At 45.3% G+C, this 17,685-nt stretch overlaps 1 protein-coding gene across 1 annotated transcript in view; it reads left to right on the top strand.

Moving 5' to 3' along the window:
* The window catches only part of ZFAND4 (zinc finger AN1-type containing 4), a 371,796-nt gene that overhangs the window by 159,149 nt on the left and 194,962 nt on the right, over positions 1-17,685 (top strand). Inside the window, exon 6 of the mRNA XM_078643109.1 lies at positions 10,189-10,330. Within this exon, the coding sequence (XP_078499235.1) occupies positions 10,189-10,330 (142 nt within the window). The remainder of the gene's footprint in view (positions 1-10,188; positions 10,331-17,685) is intronic.

A 17,685-nucleotide genomic window follows, 5' to 3' on the forward strand; every position in this document is an offset into this window, starting at 1 on the left:
TTGGTGTGCTGTTTGTTGTTCAGATTCAGAGCTAAGATTATAAAAGGACTTTAAGCATCCCTTCCCAAAGAGTTGTTCCATTCCCCATTTCCCAGTGAATAGCAGAACCCCTGTAGTGAAACCCCGATTTCTACATAATGGTGCTGAAGTATAAAGCCATGGGTCTACTTTGATGTTTTAGCAGTTGTCTTCCAGTCTGTTAACATGACCAACACAATTGGATTGTTGTTCATTTTTGGTAAAGATTTGTGTTGATTGTTTTAAGTTTAGCCTTCATATGACAGGGCTCTCTCTATTTAAACCCTGGGTGGCAGATGGGGCGTTTGTAATGTCCGGTATGCAATTTTAAACAAAATCACATTGCGCTGTAGGTAGATGATGCTGGCTGCCTGATTCTTTATGGGCATAGATTTTGCTAGTTTTCAAACCACCCTATTGAAATAATTTTATATTCCAGTCTGTATTTGAAAGGATGAACTTGTGGGTTAGTAGAAATATCATTCCAAAGACTATGTGTTCAGAATATCACTGTGTTGTAGTCGGAACCACGTTGTGAAATCAGGGGGAGTTCTAGCCTATCTTCAACCAATTTGTCAATGCACATATTTAGTAAGATTCAGAGATTTCTTTAAAGCTTTTTCATAGCCACTCCCGTGGTACTGCGCTTTATGTTGAAATAGGACATGGGCATTATTTCACATTGTTTTGAATGTGGCTTCTCACCAATAAGCCACACCAAATCACTGCACTCCCACCTGGGAGGCAAATATATAATTACACCTTTGAATAATATCCACTTTTAAGCATGTCTTACCACCCCAGGCACAGCAAGACTGCAACACAAAACAAACAGCACCTTTTGAAAAGGAGTTTTATTTAACAAAATGCAAAGACTATCACTTTTAGAATAAGGCTTGGGGTTTATTACATAATACTCTCTAAACAAGGCCGTCTCAGATTCCAAATACATTAGATTCAAATATATGTGGCAAACCTCTAATCTACAGGCATGAATCAATAACTGAGCAAACTTATAATCTAAATGGCATGAATCAATAGTTATACTGATTAATAAACAAGCCATAACTGATATAAGGTAAGATACACTGGACGTCCTGCAAGAGATCAGAAAGATATATATACAGAGTAGAGGATCACTCTGGATGTGCACCTCCCACACCACAAAGAAACACCTCAAACGATCGCAGCCACTGGCTCACATCACAATGTCAATAATCACAAAACTCATTACATCACCTGATGCATACACTGCCCACTTCTGGCCGGGGGAAGTCTTATCACAGCTGGGGATCAGAGCTCAGCAATCCGGGTTCAATCCGATATAGAAACGTCTGCCCTCACTTGGAATCCAAACTCCCAAAACTTCCACTTCCAACTTCCACCAGACCAGTGGAGGCTCCCCCCTTTAATACAAGTGAAAACGTTGGTCGAAGCTTCTAGCAAGCCCCGCCCCCTTTTCTCATCAGATTCCTGTACCACTTCGTACCAAGGTCACACCTCCGGTTGATCAGGCCTTTGTTATGACTCCGGCATAGAGTGAGCACATTCCTCTGACAAGAACCGGTTTCTACTAGCACACAGAGTGCAGAAAGCAAAGCATCGCTTCTCACCTAGAAAGGCTCAGAAGATAGTCGCTTAAGCATAGGCCACTAATGCAAGATGGCATAAGATTATGCCAAAGCCAATAGGCAAGCCCTGCCATTAAGCAAGATAAAGTCAGAAAACAGAATGGTCAAAGCCAATAGTAAGATCTCATAATTCTCACCACTGACACATTCCTACACAACTGCATACCTTCAAATACACATCCCACATGCTCTGCTCTTGGCAAGACTGTTCCACTCAGTAACAGCTCCCACTGAAAGACAGCAAGATTACAGAACAGAAGAGAAGCAGGCAAATGCAGGACCATACTACATTAAGGAACACACTAAAATCAATTAAAATGGTGATAGTTGGAGGTCATCATTGGGTGCCAGACTACAAAAGTGGCTCTTTCACTACATTCCACCCCATGACCTTCGACTATCATCATTCACATATATCAAAAATTGAATCACTCAACTAAAGACATAACTATCAATAAAAATCTGCATTTCTCAACTAAAAAACACAACTATGATTTGAAAAACTCAATAAAACCACAAAAGCATATGTCGAAGCAAGTCTCAACTGAAAGACACAATTGTAATTTCTCAACTGAAAGCAAACCATCTAAAACTACATGTATACGCAAAATAAATGAACTTCTACTGCTAAGGTAGCCAAACTATTATGAATTGCCTGCTGAAAAATAAAAGCATCATCAGAAGGTTTCTCACTGTGCAGTCTCTAGCTCAGAAAATATCTGCTCAAATTGCAGCACAACATCTCAGTTGATCACCTATTTTTGTGTTCAAACTAACAGTTCATCTGTGTGAAAGATACACAGCTCTCATGTATTATATTTTCTTCTCAAGTCAATGTCAATAAAACAGCTTCCATCGCAGCACATTCTGCTGCTCACTATACACTTGAAAATCAACAGTCTGACTGTGTGAAAGGCACACAGCCTTCTCGCCAGTCGCGTTCTCTCCATCTCCACCACATCAGTACAGTTCGCCTGGCATAGAAGGACCACATCGGGTCCATTCACCAAAGGCGGACCTCATCCGGTCCGGTCAGCTACAGAACATCAGCTTCCCTCAGCTACAGGACATCACCTTCCACCGTCCGGCTTGGCAGCTCCACCAGGCTTGGGGAAGGGGGGGTTAGGGATAGGCCCACGCATGCGGGGCCTGGGCGCCACATGCACACCAAGGCACTGCACATGGTGATCTGAAAAAAGAAAAAAGCATCACTCTTCTTGCAAAAAAAAAAAAAAAATAATCATCACTGTCTGCACAGCTCTCCTCTAGCTCTGGGGAATTGTCTGAAAATTCTACCCACGCTTTAATCTCTGAATCCTTGGTATGAGAATGAAACTCTCTTTTTCTTTGCACAGCAAGAAGGGCTGGGGCATTATCCTTACTATTTTTCCACTCACTGCTGGATACGTGCTCCCTTTATCTATTGGCAGAAACCCAGGACACTTCATCTGCTCCGGTAATTTTCCTTTCCTCAACCGGCATTTCACTTTCTATGGTACTTGTCTGGCCTGTGCATTCTGGCACATAAGAATCACAATTCTGATTAAATCTAGGGGAAATCCCTTCATTTTCTGCCCACCTGCTTGTATGATCTTTATCTCCTAGGTGCTGGTACTTGGGTATGCACACCAACTCTGAATCATGCCTCCAAGATTTTAGCCTTGTCATCTGTAAGGAAATCAAAGGTTCAGTCATGCTCCGTCAGCACATTCTAGGGAATCTTATATTCTCAATCTCTACCCCTCGACTTTTCATGAGGACCTGAGAAATCACATTGTATTTCATTGTAATACTCTCTGTCCAGTATCTGTCAATGCGCAATAACACAAAAGTATCTGTAACTTTTAAAAACCTATTTTTCCTTTCCCCATTCCTTACAAAAACTATAAAAATCACATTTCACTTGAACTGGAACACAAAATATACTGTCACATTTCTAAATTGCTGCATTTATTTCCTAAGATAACATTCCTCCCTGTAAAACAAAATTCATTATTCACCAACATGTCTAATTTTATACCTACGAACAGCGATCGTTAACTCAAATAAAAAAAACAACTGGTCTGTTCATTTTCCTCACGTTCTCTAAACTCACATTTTTTCACATCCGACTCATCCTAGCTGGTCAATTCTCTCTTTTAAATAAAAAAAAACTTGTTTTTAGATTGCTTCAAAAATACATCTCATCATCTAATGTGTAAATCTGTTCCAAGGATGGCAAAAGCACACACCTTTTAACTCCTATTCTCTGTACCTTTTTCCTACTTCATTTTTTTTTGCAAACTATCGAAAGCTGCTCTCTGTGTGCTATCTCTCAATCCCACCTCAAGCGCTGCACCTCCCTACTCAGGCTACCGCCGAACCTGCTGGTACCATGCCAAAGATAACAAGCAGAGCCTTCTTCCTCTGCTACTTCCTAGCCCCCACCTTATCACCTCCAAGGCCGAAGTGCCATGCACGCCTGCCAACTTTCGTCTGCTCTGCAACTCTCCTCATGGGAGGGAGGAAACCTGCGCATTTGCAAGCCTCCCAAACATCTCTGTCAAGGAAGCTGTCTCTGTCTGCTGGGGTGAGGAGCTGGGATGGACCCTCCCGTAGGAATTTATCCGCAGTCTTCACAGCACTATCACTGACTGTGTATTTCATTTCTCCTCCTGCACCAGATTTGTACGTGCCATCCACTCCCAGAACACATTTCATGTCTGAGACGGAAAACAGCCTCACATTTTTTCCTCAACCCTTTCACCTCTTGTCAGAGTGAAACTGAATTCACAAGCTAAACATTTTATTCAAGGCTAATATCCTCAGTCTCGCTTTCTTCTGTTCTTATCTAAAAGCTATAAACTGCCCCCTGTCAGACCATGAGTCTGTATTTCACTTGTTCTAGTGCACATTTAAATGCGTGTCTGTGCAGCACAAATTCACACTTCATGTTGAATCACTTCCTATGTTAAAATAATGTACATTCTAGTACTTCTAATCAGACCATATTTTTACATTTGTTACATTTTACAAATTCAGAATAACCAGGACAACAAGAAACTCTTTCCAGGCATTTTCATAAAAGGACCTAATTTATTAATTTACCTGGGAAAGCAATTGCAAATGCTCCTTTTATTTTATCATGTTTTCAAAGAAACCAAACAATTTCAAGCGCTTTTCCCAAAGATGTCAAACAAAGAACATCCCGCATTTCAGGGTTTCAGTCAATTCCAACCTTTACTTGTTTTGCAATTTATTCTGACAGGCTAACATTGCAGAGGTATTTTTGGCTCCACAAACCATGTCTCTCATGTCTCAAATTCACACTGCAGCTGAACATGTTTTGTATACATTTCTTACTAAACACTTGAAAGGGATTCAGCCCTTTCTGCCTAACGTAGCAAATTATTCATAAGCACTTTTTACAAAATGCACTTAAACACACACTCCAATTCCCACTCAACCCAGCACAATTAGCTCACTCATGGGCTAGCAAACCATATGGGTTACCTCCCATCCAAATGTATATATATATCAATTGGTATCTGAGAGTCTGCTTATAATGTATAGAAAATCTATTTCTTCCCCTTTTAAATCGATGTTCAAATCCTGCAACCGACTACGGCAAAATGTTTTATTCTCACCAATAAGCCAGACCCAATCACTGCACTCCCACCTGGGAGGCAAATATATCATTATACCTTTGAATAATGTACACTTTTAAGCATGTCTTACCACCCCTGGCACAGCAAGACTGCAACACAAAACAAACCGCACCTTTTGAAAAATGATTTTTATTTAACAAAATGCAAAAACTATCACTTTTAGAATAAGGCTTGGGGTTTATTACATAATACTCTCTAAACAAGGTTGTCTCAGATACCAAATACATTAAATTCAAATATATGTAGCAAACCTCTAATCTACAGGCATGAATCAATAACTGAGCAAACTTATAATCTAAATGGCATGAATCAATAATTATACTGATTAATAAACAAGCAATAACTGATATAAGGTAAGATACACTGGACGTCCTGCAAGAGATCAGAAAGATATATATACAGAGTAGAGGATCACTCCGGATGTGCACCTCCCACACCACAAAGAAACACCTCAAACGATCACAGCCACTGGCTCACATCACAATGGCAATAATCACAAAACTCAATACATCACCTGATGCATACACTGCCCACTTCTGGCCGGGGGAAGTCTTCACACATCCGGGGATCAGAGCTCAGCAATCAGGGTTCAAACCGAGATAGACACGTCTGCCCTCACTCAGAATCCAAACTCCCAGAACTTCTACTTCCAACTTCCACCAGACCAGTGGAGGCTCCCCCCTTTAATACAAGTGAAAACGTTGGTGGAAGCTTCTAGCCAGCCCCGCCTCCTTTTCCCATCAGATTCCTGTACCACTTCGTACCAAGGTCATACCTCCGGTTGATCAGGCCTTTGTTATGACTCCGGCATAGAGTGAGCACATTCCTCTGACAAGAACTGGTTTCTAATAGCACACAGAGTGCAGAAAGCAAAACATCGCTTCGCACCTAGAAAGGCTCAGAAGATAGTCGCTTAAGCATAGGCCACTAATGCAAGATGGCATAAGATTATGCCAACGCCAATAGGCAAGCCCTGCCATTAAGCAAGATAAAGTCAGAAAACAGAATGGTCAAAGCCAATAGTAAGAACTCATAATTCTCACCACTGACACATTCCTACACAACTGCACACCTTCAAATACACATCCCACACGCTCTGCTCTTGGCAAGACTGTTCCACTCAGGTACAGCTCCCACTGAAAGACAGCAAGATTACAGAACAGAAGAGAAGCAGGCAAATGCAGGGCCATCCTACATTAAGGAACACACTAAAATCAATTAAAATGGTGATAGTTGGAGGTCATCATTGGGTGCCAGACTACAAAAGTGGCTCTTTCACTACACACATTTCTCTGTCATTCTTGAGCAGTGTGAGCCCACTAACGACATTGGAGTTTTCAGCGAAGTGTAATGGTTTGTAATGGTCATAAGTATTTCATCCGCATAAAGAGCAGATTTTATAGGTCCGCTGTTCAAAAAGTGAACAATATACTGACAGCGGACCTCTGTACTGCACCTAACACTTAGTTCCAGATGGTATTAATTCAGTATGCATCAACTCTAATATCAGCCGTTGTGTGATACCACTGCAGGGCTGACTAAAATTCCAGATAAAGATGAAGTGGTGCACCCACAAATACAGTATACATTGAACTTCATCAGGGCTTTTTTGAACTTGTTTTGTAATAATTGTTACTTCTTAAGTTGGTTTTAGTAATTTATAATAGACCATATGTGGTTTTCTATCCTTAAATTATTTGCCAAGCTGTGCAGGCTCCATGGATAAAATCCAATAAAAAAGAAGGGTGTACTGGAATTCCCCAAATGATACTCTGATCTGTATTGTGGCGCTTGGTCCATGTCCCGTGACTACTATTCTTGGCTGACCATGTCATCTCACAATGAATTTCCAACCATTTGTTTAGGATGTCCAACTATATAAAGAAATTGTATGTAGAAAAGTGTGATCTTAAGGCAATTTATTGATGCTATTCTGTGTGATCATAAGCCATGCCTGAGGGGAGGACCTTTTGGTTCTGTCACTGACTTTATCAGCCAAATTATACAAGTTATTGTTTTTTAGATTGTATCCGTTATTTCATTTCAGTGGAAGTTTTTTTTAATGGAAATTTGTTTGCTAATACCATGTTTTAATTTTTTTTAAAACCTTCCTTTTAACGAAGTTGTTTATTTGAATATTTTATGTTTTGTAATGATTTTCTTTGACCATAGCCAGCAGTAACTAGGGGAGATGTCTGCTGGTCAGGTGCTTTCACTAAGATAAAGGCATTGGTTTTGACCATGCTGTTAGTAGAACTTGCATTGTGCCCAGTATTTCTGTCCTTAAAAAAGAACAATTAGGTTTTGGTACAGACCGCTTTAGGTGTTTACCACAGTTCATGTCATCTGCACATACAAATATACAGAGAGCGGGTTTTCAGTTAGCCTTGCACATCTGTATCAGCCCAGGAAACTCCTTCCTCCTGGGCCTCCTTTCAGCAACCTTTTTCCCTTTTGACTTAGAAATACTCCTATAAACCAAAGCAAAACACTGTTTATTAGTTCAGTTCTTAACTGTCCGGCAGATTGGCAACTCTTTTCCAAACCTTTTAAATAATGGTTTGGTCTGTGCTCAATTGGTGGGCTCAGTCATTTTTTTAAATAGAAACTGGATGTTTGGAATCAGTTTCCCTAGATGAAGGCTCTCACAAAGAGCATAATCTTTAGCTGGCTTTAAATGGTGGTGTTTTGGATTCTAAGTGGTTGCTGTATCTTGTTCCATCTATGATTTCTTAGTGATGTTCCACCATTCCCTATCTCACAATTTCTATTGGCAACTTTTAGCAGATTTCATAGCTAACTGGTCCCTGGCTGGGACAAAGTAGGGGCACGACATTTGTGAGATGGTTGGACCCATTGGCCCCCAGAAGGCCTTTTGTAGATACATTTTGGTTTACAAATGTGTCAATGTTCATACTTTATAATGCCTTATTAGATTATTGTGTAATGTCACTACAGTTTGTAGACAGTGGAAGGGGGTGCAGGCTCATAGGGCACAACAGAAATTCAGAGGAGAGAGTCCATTGGCAACAAGACTCAGAAAACTGCCCAGGCATAGCGGAGGGAGTCATCGGTCAAGCTGTGTTTGTTAAACTCATTGTGCAAGCACACTTTATATTTGTTGTTCATAAAATACGTATTTGTTCACTAGAAGATTGTAACTGAAAATTATTTATCCTATGCAGCAACATCAATGCCTTCTTCTCCTACCACCTATACACCATCTATCCACCCACAGTCATCTGCCATCTTTGCTTCTACGGACATTTATTCACCCACAAATTCATCTACTTATCCATCGTCCTTAACATTCATCCACCCCTCTACACACATCAGTCCACACCTATATATTTTTCAATCTATTCCAATGTAAAATAATCCCCACACCCATGCATTAACCAACTACCAAATAATTGTTTATCCAGATATTCAACCTTCCCTATCTATCGATCTTCTTATCATTGTATACACTCAGCCATTCAACCATCTGTGCCCATGTATGTGTCTGTTGCCTGACTGTATGTGCGTCTTTCTGTATCCGGGTGCGGGTTGCACATGTTTCCCAATCTGTTTGTTTTCTGTTTGTGCATCTAAAGATACCATTCAGTAACATTTGCCATTTGCAGCCAAGAACACATTCCCCTAAAGTAAGTCAAACCAATGCTTGTTTAGGTATGCAGACCTTAAAAGGTCTATTGGAATACCCTGCACCGCAAATACTTTAACCATAACCTGTGCCCAAAGCCCTACGATTTTTTTTTTTTTCGTTTGGGTGTTAGAAAGTTCCACTAACCCAAAGGAGTATGTTACGGTCACCTTAATTGAACAAAGGTAGACTACAATTTGCATATTTTCTTCTGTTGTTACTTAGGGCACACACAACTTATTTTGGGGCTAAATGTAATTTTTCACCCTTCTTGGATTTTGTCTAGACATTACTGTACGAGTGGGGTATGGCTTCCTTGACCCTCTCCAAGTGGCTGTAGCAAATGTTTATGCAGAGGTGGGCCTAGAGTCCTAGTATTGGCTACTAGCGCCAAAATGAACCCGTGGGATAACTAACTGACTCATATTCATTGTTCCACGTGCTTGGGGTGTTTATATTTTTTCCTGTAAAGCAGATGAATAGATGTACACCAAACCAAAACTGGGCACTCTTTGTTTACGCTCTCGCTTTATGTCAAGTTTGTTAAACTAATTTTGATGCTACGCTTGACAACATTTTCTGTTTTTGAGAAATTAAATTGTAACAATAATCCGGGGCCCATATTTTTTTTATATGAGAAAAAAATGTTTTTCATGTTTTAGATTGTTACAGTAGCCTCCTTTTTTCTAGCGATTCATCCAATGTTCTGTAATAGTGAGCTGCTATGGAACTGGTTTAGCATTCTTAACACCTTGACCGCGGCGCCGTAGCCGCGCCCTGTGCTGGACATTCCAGAACAGGGCGCGGTCGTGACGGAACCGTTCCGTCATCAGCACAGCTCAGCCGTGACTGATGACGGAACGGTTCCGTCATCAGCATCGAAGGGGTTAAACATAAGATGTACGTGACCACTCAAATGTCTGATAATGGCAGCTTACCTTCCCAGCCAGAGCATAAAGTATACAGACTGAGCTTACAAACTGTACAGGTCATGGGTCTAATTAGAAGATTAGAACACAAGTAGTAGCAATGCAAGCACCACTCTTAACCCAAAAACGAACCGCACAAGGCGCAGAACAAGCAAGCTCTTGTGTAAAATTTATTTAATAGAAATTCAAATTCAGACATGCCGGCTTTGTCATAAATGGTCGAATGCTGCATTGTTCTTTTTGGTATAACAAGGCCTAAATGAATACCAACAAATCGAAAATAAAAAATTAATGATAATTCTCATTTTGCTCAACAGTGGAGGTTCCGTTTACAACCTCTATGATGAAGATGATGCTGAGGTGTCTCCATCTGGCCAACAGAATTTAGAAAATTCAGTCACCATGAATAAAATGAAACAACTGAAGACAAAGATGGAGAACATGAACCTCAGTAAAAAGGTGCTGTAGAAATTGATCTTTATGCATAATCTGACATTTTGAAGGCAGTCCTAAATTCCATTATCCATCTAAAGAAAAGTTAAAAATATTTGACCTCCCCTGCAATAATACATCTTCTGATGAAATGCTGTGTCCCTGATCTCAGATTGCCCAGCTTTAACCTCTAGCACAGTGCAAAAACATTTCGAAATATCAGGATGTGATTCCTTCTATTCCACCTCCTCCCTCAAGTCACTGGTATCCGGATCAGCTGCCGCTAAAGTAGACATGATTGGTTTTCCACCATTAATGTTCAATTGCCCTACTCAACTGATTATTAACTTTTTTCTAATGTACTTAGTTTTTTGTTTTCAAGTCTATTTTATTTTCCAGACGTAAACACAGAAAATAGGTCCGGTTACACACAGTGTTAAGCCCACAACCCTATATAGGGCCAGCCGCGTAAGTAAGTGTTTATTTGATGATACAAGAATCCACCACAAGAAGCAAATCTGAACACAGCGTTACGCCTACAACCTCTGAGGGGCCGGCCACGTGGCCTGATGCAAATTGTGATACAAAGGGGCGTGGGAGGAAGCGAGACCTCTGAAAATCCACAGTTGTATCGGACAGGCAACAGGCCCAAAGGCAACAGACATGTCTAGACAGGCATTGGAACCGTGAGAATGCAAAGGATAAGAAAGAAGAGAAGACAGAACAGAAAAGTGGAGAATGGTGTGTGCAGGCGGGGGGAGCGTATGTCACCACACATGCAGGCAAAAACCAGGTTCAAGGGGGTGCCTTAAGCAAACAAGCAATGCGACTACGGGAGCAATCTACCAGGCTCAGGTGGGACCAGAGCATCCTCAAAGAGGCGCAGCACTCTAAGTTTGGTAGGCATGTGACACGCACGCTCAAGTGCACAAAGGTATTTAATCAGAGGTTGCCAGACAGTCTTAAAATGAGTGTCGCGCGCTTGCAGCGGCGCTGTGAAGAGCTCCATAGCGATGACATGCCATAAACGCACAAACCAGGCAGCGAATGGGGAAGCTTCAGTTTTTTTCCAGTATAAGGTTATGAGCGGTTTGGCCGCCCGAGCATGTGAAGCGCCAGAATCCAGTCACTCCGGGTGAGCGCCTTCAGGCTAGCAGGCTTGATGCTCAACAGAATCGTGCGTGTGGCCTCAGGCAGAGGGAACCCCAATACCCCCTGAATGTGGCTAAGTACCTCCTTCCAGAACAGGGTCAACGATGAACACGCCCACCAAACATGAATGAAGTCCCCAGATGCAGTCAGACACCTCCAACACAGGGGAGAAGACGCAGGAAACATCTGCGGTAGATTTTGGGGATATACCGCCACAACCGACACCACTGCGCGGGCGTAATTTCTGCATTGAACGTCGACTGCCATTGATACGGGTGGGAGGGCATTGCAGGTGGGTGTTGCAGGATCTGATCGATCCGAGATATCAGCCCCTTGGATTCGTCAAAAGAACGGACCAGCTGTTCGAAGGGGGTAAAGGCGCGAGTAGCCGCCTGCTGCATCTCGCTCCCGGATACCCAGTGCTGCAGCTGAGCGTATTGCAATCCCGGCTCCGGTGGGACGCGAAACTCCTCTCTACATTGGACCAAGGTCTTGAGCGCCCCCCCTCATATAGATCACAGATCACTCTGCATCCCCCTTGCGCCCAGCTAGCAAAGGCGCGCGTGCGATGGGGCGGCGGGAATAGCGGATTCCCCTCCAGAGGGATATGTGGCGATGGAAACGACGTGAGACCTCTGCGCTCCGCCTCCTTATCCCATATATCCAGAACCGTTCTAGTGGACACCGCTATATAAGCACTACTAGAACGTGCTGCCCGATGAATCCATGCGAGATCCCAGATGGTTCGCCCAGTCACCACCTGATCCATATTGAGCCACACCTTCTCACTTTCTGTCGTCGTCCATTCCACTACGAAACGAAGGTGCGAGGCCCAATAGTAATCCACAAGGTTGGGACAGGCCAGACCCCCCCATATCGTTGGGTGATGTAAGACGCCTTTGAGAAAAACGTGGCCGACTACCACCCCAGATGAAAGCCGTAAGTTTGCGTTGGAGGCCTTGTATATGATGCAACGGAATAGGTGTGGGGAGGTATTGAAATAAGTATAACATTTTAGGGAGGATCGACATCTTAATGGCATTGATTCCACCCATCCATGATATCGTCAAGGGCTTCCACCTCCGTAGCTCTTCTAGAACCGCCTTCCTACACTCCCGTCAGTTTACTTGCATCCATGTGTCTAGAGAGAGAGTCAACTGGAGGCCGAGGTAGCGAATGTGGTTGGAGGCCCGTTGGTACGGCGCAAGCTTCCCAAGGACAGGGATCTCCTCCTTCAGAATAGTGAGATTGAGGGCCCAGGATTCGTCATGATTAATCTTAAGGCCAGAGGCCCGTTCAAAAAGCCACAGCAGACAGTGCAGAGCTGGGAGGGACACCTGAGGGCGCGTTAAAGTAAGAATAAGATCATCCGCAAAAAGGGCCACCTTGTTCTCGCGCTTTCCCAGGGGGATACCATGTATATCTGGTGCCTGCCGGATCACCTCCGCTAGGGGTTCTACTACGAGGGCCAACAACAAGGGTGAGAGGGGACACCCCTGCCTAGTACCCTTATGGATGGAGAAGGGCGCCGTGAGCTGCCCATTTACCCTAATCCTGGCTTGTGGGGCAATGTATGGTTCCATGACCCTAGTAACCATGTTCTGACCGAGCCCGATCTTTTGCAGAACCGCCCGAAGAAAAGCCCAGTCCACCCGGTCAAATGCCTTCTCCATATCTAACGACAGGAGGCAAGCCGGTATTTTCCACTGGTGTGCTTTCCCCACCAAGTGCTCAATTCTATGCACATTATCCGCCCCCTGCCGATCGCGGATGAAGTCAACCTGATCCGGCTCTACTAGTCCTGGCATGTGGGGGTCCAGGCGTTTCACCAGCAGCTTAGTATAAATCTTAAGGTCAGTATTTAACAGGGCTATGGGTCGGTAGGATGCACAGAGTGTGGGGTCCTTCCCCGGCTTTGGAATGAGCACTATCTCACTAATACCCATGGCGGACGACGGCCCATCAGTGAGGCCGAAGTTGAGTTTGGAACATGCGGTAGAAGAACAGGAGCAGGTCATCGGACCCGGCGTCTTCCCAAGAGGGAGTTCTCTTATAGCCGCTGTTAACTCCTCCTCGGCAATAGGGCCCTCCAGGGTCTTTGCATGATGGGGGTGTAACGGCGACCCCGTATAGCGATTCAGAACATCCGCCACCAGTTCTGGAGACGGTGTCTCCGCCTTGTATAGTGCAGCATAATAGGCTCTAAATGCTTCGCATTTATCCCTCTCCGAGGTAACCCTCGTCCCATCCGGCGGCTGGATATTGGCTATATGGTCCTTGGCCACGTTTGCCCCCGTTTGTTGGGGGGAATTTAAGCCCTTGCCGTTAAGCGTCAAGACTGTCAGTAGACTAGGTAGATTCGCAGTCATGACTGAGGCCAAGGTAGACCACTCATCAGCCCCCCAATCCACCTCAAGAAGAACACACAGATGCTGAGGAGCCCGCCCAACCCCACCAGCACAACGCACCGCAGCCGCAGAAGCCCCCACCCGACACACCCAGGAGATGAAACAAGAAAAAGAAGCCAGCAAGATACGAAAATACAGAGAGAGAAGAGAAAAACCCATAAGTGGCCAACATGGCCATACAATCCTGTTCCAGGATGGGGACATCCTACACCCAGGGTTCAGATAGTCTCCAAGATGTCACTCCCACAGGAACAGCCAAAGGAGCGCAGTACCTCTTAACCAGCACACCCAGGACAGGAGCACAGACCCACCCCCCCAACAGTGCAATCAGGTGGCCAACACTGAAATGGAAACTCATAAATCCCTCCCAGCAGGGGAAGAAGACAGCCCCCGGCTCTGAAAGTGAACATAATGCGGCTACACGAGAGCCGATCAAGGAGTCTTCGGTGGCTGCATTGGTCCAGCTGCGTCTCCTTCTAGGGACCTGATATGCTCAATGATGTCCTGCTTGGCCTATGACGCTGCCTGCTCATCAATAGGCTAGAACCTTCGGTGATGACGCACAGTGGACCAGGCCGGCCGGACAGGAACCCTCGTCGCGGCAGGGGGCCTCGCCGGACTGGTCGACGGTGAGGACGGGAGGCGAAGCAGCTGGGCTGCCTCTCTGTAGGATCTACCACCCTGCGCTTGGATTCCCATGCAAAGATAAGAGCAAACGGGTGCCCCCATTGGTAAGGAATGTCCAGGCTTCGTAACTTGTAAGTGACTGGTTTAAAGGTTCGCCGTTGCCGCAGAGTATTGGGCGCCAAGTCCTGGAAGATCTGGATCCGGTGACCATCATATGTGAGGTCCTGCTTGGCATGTGCCGCCTTGAGGTTGGCTTCCTTCTCCACAAAAAAGTGGACTCTGGTAAGGATGTCCGGCAGGACCCCCGGTCTTCCAGCAGGCCCTACACCCGATGGGCCCGATCCAGGGTTGGCGGCAAGGCGTCCTTATCTCCCCAGACCTCATGCTGAAGCTGTGCCACATATCTTAGGGCGTCCTTCCCCTCTGCTCCGAGAGGAACTCCCCGGATGCGGAGGTTATTCCGACGACTCCGGTTCTCCAAATCGTCTTGCTTTAATTGTAGTTCAATATTCTGCTCTTCTAGGGTAGCCAGGCGCTGCCATATCTGCTCCTGGTCTTCCGTGCGGGCATCCATAGTCCTTTCTAAGCTATTGACGCAGTCACCTAAATCTGTCACTTCTTTTTTCAGCTTCTTGACGCATGAGTGCACTTCAGTGCGCAGGGAGCCAATTTCCATGTTTAATTCCGCCATAAAAGAAGTCATAAACGCTTGCGTGACCGGTGGTGAGTTCCCCCCGGCAGAGGGCCTGGCTCGTTCGGGGCAGGTGTACTCGTCTCGCCCCACCTGGCTACCACAGAGTTGTCCTTAGGAATCGCCCCTGGTGAGGCCGGCCGCTGACGCTAGTATACAAGGGGGCCTCTCGCGATAGCAGCCGGGCCCCCCAGCGCTCTGCCCGGCCGCGGTCCCTGCTCACCCCCGGCAACACTGATCTCCGGTTATGTAGACCACTGGGGACAACAGCCCCAACTTCAGCCGCTCAGCAGTCTTCTCACTCTGCGTTAGGGGACTATACAGGTAGGGGTCTCGCTCTCTTCTCCCACGCCCCCTCCATGCCAGTGTCCAGAGAGGGCCTGCGCAGTCCCCAAATGGCGGCTGGGCGGTTAGGCAGCACCGTCAACCCCAGTCCAATTTCGCCAACAATCTCAGGGGGGTCCCTGCTCCCCACCTACCGCACAGAACAAGATACTTCCAGCATCCCTCAGCTGAGCCGCGCCGTGCCGCCTATGCCTCCGCGGCCAGGACTCCCCACTGTGGAGCAGCCGCTTCGTTAAGAATCAAAATGGCAGGGCGCCGCCGCTCTGCAGAGGGAAATGGTGGGCGCGCCTACAGGCCTCCAAGGCTTCCCAGCCCGCGCGGCACCCACAAGCCGGACAGGGGTCCCCCGCCGTCTCCTCTTTCCACCTTCTACGGGGCCGGGCGCCGAAGCCGGCTAACACTCAGGCTGCTCATTGCGGAGGCCGGACACTCCAATGCCCAGCCCAGTCCCCGCTCACCTCCTGCAGCATCTGTCACCCAAGCCTCCGGGGACAGCAGTCCCAGCATCCACAGCGCCGCAGCCCCCTCACCGTCACTCCCGGGGCTGCCCAGCACCCGCGCCATTCCAGCACTGTCTTCGGCACTCAACCTTCTCGCCCCGCTCGCCGGCAGGGCCCAGTGGGCTACGGCTCGCAATGGACACAGGCAGGCCCGAGACCCACATTATGGCGACCGGGTCTCGCCGGGGACAGCCTCTCACCCACAGCTAGGCTCGCCTCCTCTTCAGTCCGGGAGCCTCTGTAGCTTCCTGCAGACTCCCAGGGACGCCCGCCATGCAGGGGGCCCGGTCCGCGCCGCCTCACCGCTATTTGGCTGCTGAAATCTCGCTTAAAACGTTGGCGGCGGCCCGGAGCTCCCGTGCCACACGTCTCACTCCATTGCTGGTCAGGCCACGTCCCCATGTACTTAGTTTTTTAAAACGTTTAAGTAAAGACTTTACCCTGTATCCTCCTTTCATCTACTGCAGTTGATCTCAGTCTTATATTATATTGTGCTCGAGCATGGATTTATTGCAACTATAAAGAAGGATATTTACCCTGCTGTTTATATTAATTCAGTTGTTCCTACTTATTTGCTAATATATGTTAATCACATTTATTCTAATTTTCAATACCATTCTGTTTTCAAAATCCAGATTTTCAAGCTCAGACTTGTGACAAAAACGTAATCAAGAAAGCTGTGTTTCTAAACATTTGCAGTTATCCTCAAGGGAACTATATTTCCACTCGTATGCTACTGCCAATAGATCACAACTGCAACGCTGTCTTTTTCAATAATAAACTTTATTGCATTTTAAGTCAAAGGCAAAGCTGAAACAGAAACCCAAAACCCATCATTTTCAACATGCTAGTACCTGATAGCTAACCCTCTCTGTTTCCCTGATTACATCAATCAATCAAACTTAATTTGATAATTGAAAATAATCACAAAAGCTCAACCAATTCAAACTACCACAATGTACAAATCTTAGAAGGCTGCAGACCCAAAATATAATAGTTACATGATAAAATCTCCATCTTTAAAAAATGAGGGTCTGCCTATGTTGCAAGTGAAATTTGAAAAACGTTTAAACTCTAACACGTACCTCCAGAAAATTAAGCATCTGCAAATTTAATGAAGCAGGTTGACATTTGGTCAGAGCAGCTCTAACAAGTACTCGAGTTAAAACCTTTTTGTGTACATACGATAAAAGTAACAGAAAACACTAAAGTGTGGAAGACATTTCTGGGAATGCTCAATGAAGGGACAGATCAGGGCAGCAGTCGAGTCATACTGGCTCAGGGCAAAGCAGAAATTGCTTCTGATAACCCCTAATCTAAACCTTGTCAGAATCGTCCTGTCCCACATGTTGGTTACCATTTCAAGGTATGACTCCAACCCTTGGATCGAGATGTAACCCATGATGAAGGGTTTCTGTAATTCCTCAGACTCGCTCTACCGCTACATGTCATAAAGTCACTTTAAGCCAATGTTTATCCTTTCTAGTTAACTTGTTCGCTTTTAAGAAGATGGAAGCCTTACCTAGCCTAATACAAGTTGCCTTAATATAGAGAAGTCAGAGATTCTGGAGGCCCATATCACAGGATAGACACTCAGTTATAATCTCCTTGTTATACAGCCTCAGGATTGCACAATATTGAACACCACAGCATTAAGGG

This window comes from Lissotriton helveticus, chromosome 5_1 (genome assembly GCF_964261635.1).
Source record: "Lissotriton helveticus chromosome 5_1, aLisHel1.1, whole genome shotgun sequence".
NCBI classification, from domain to species: Eukaryota; Metazoa; Chordata; class Amphibia; order Caudata; family Salamandridae; genus Lissotriton; species Lissotriton helveticus.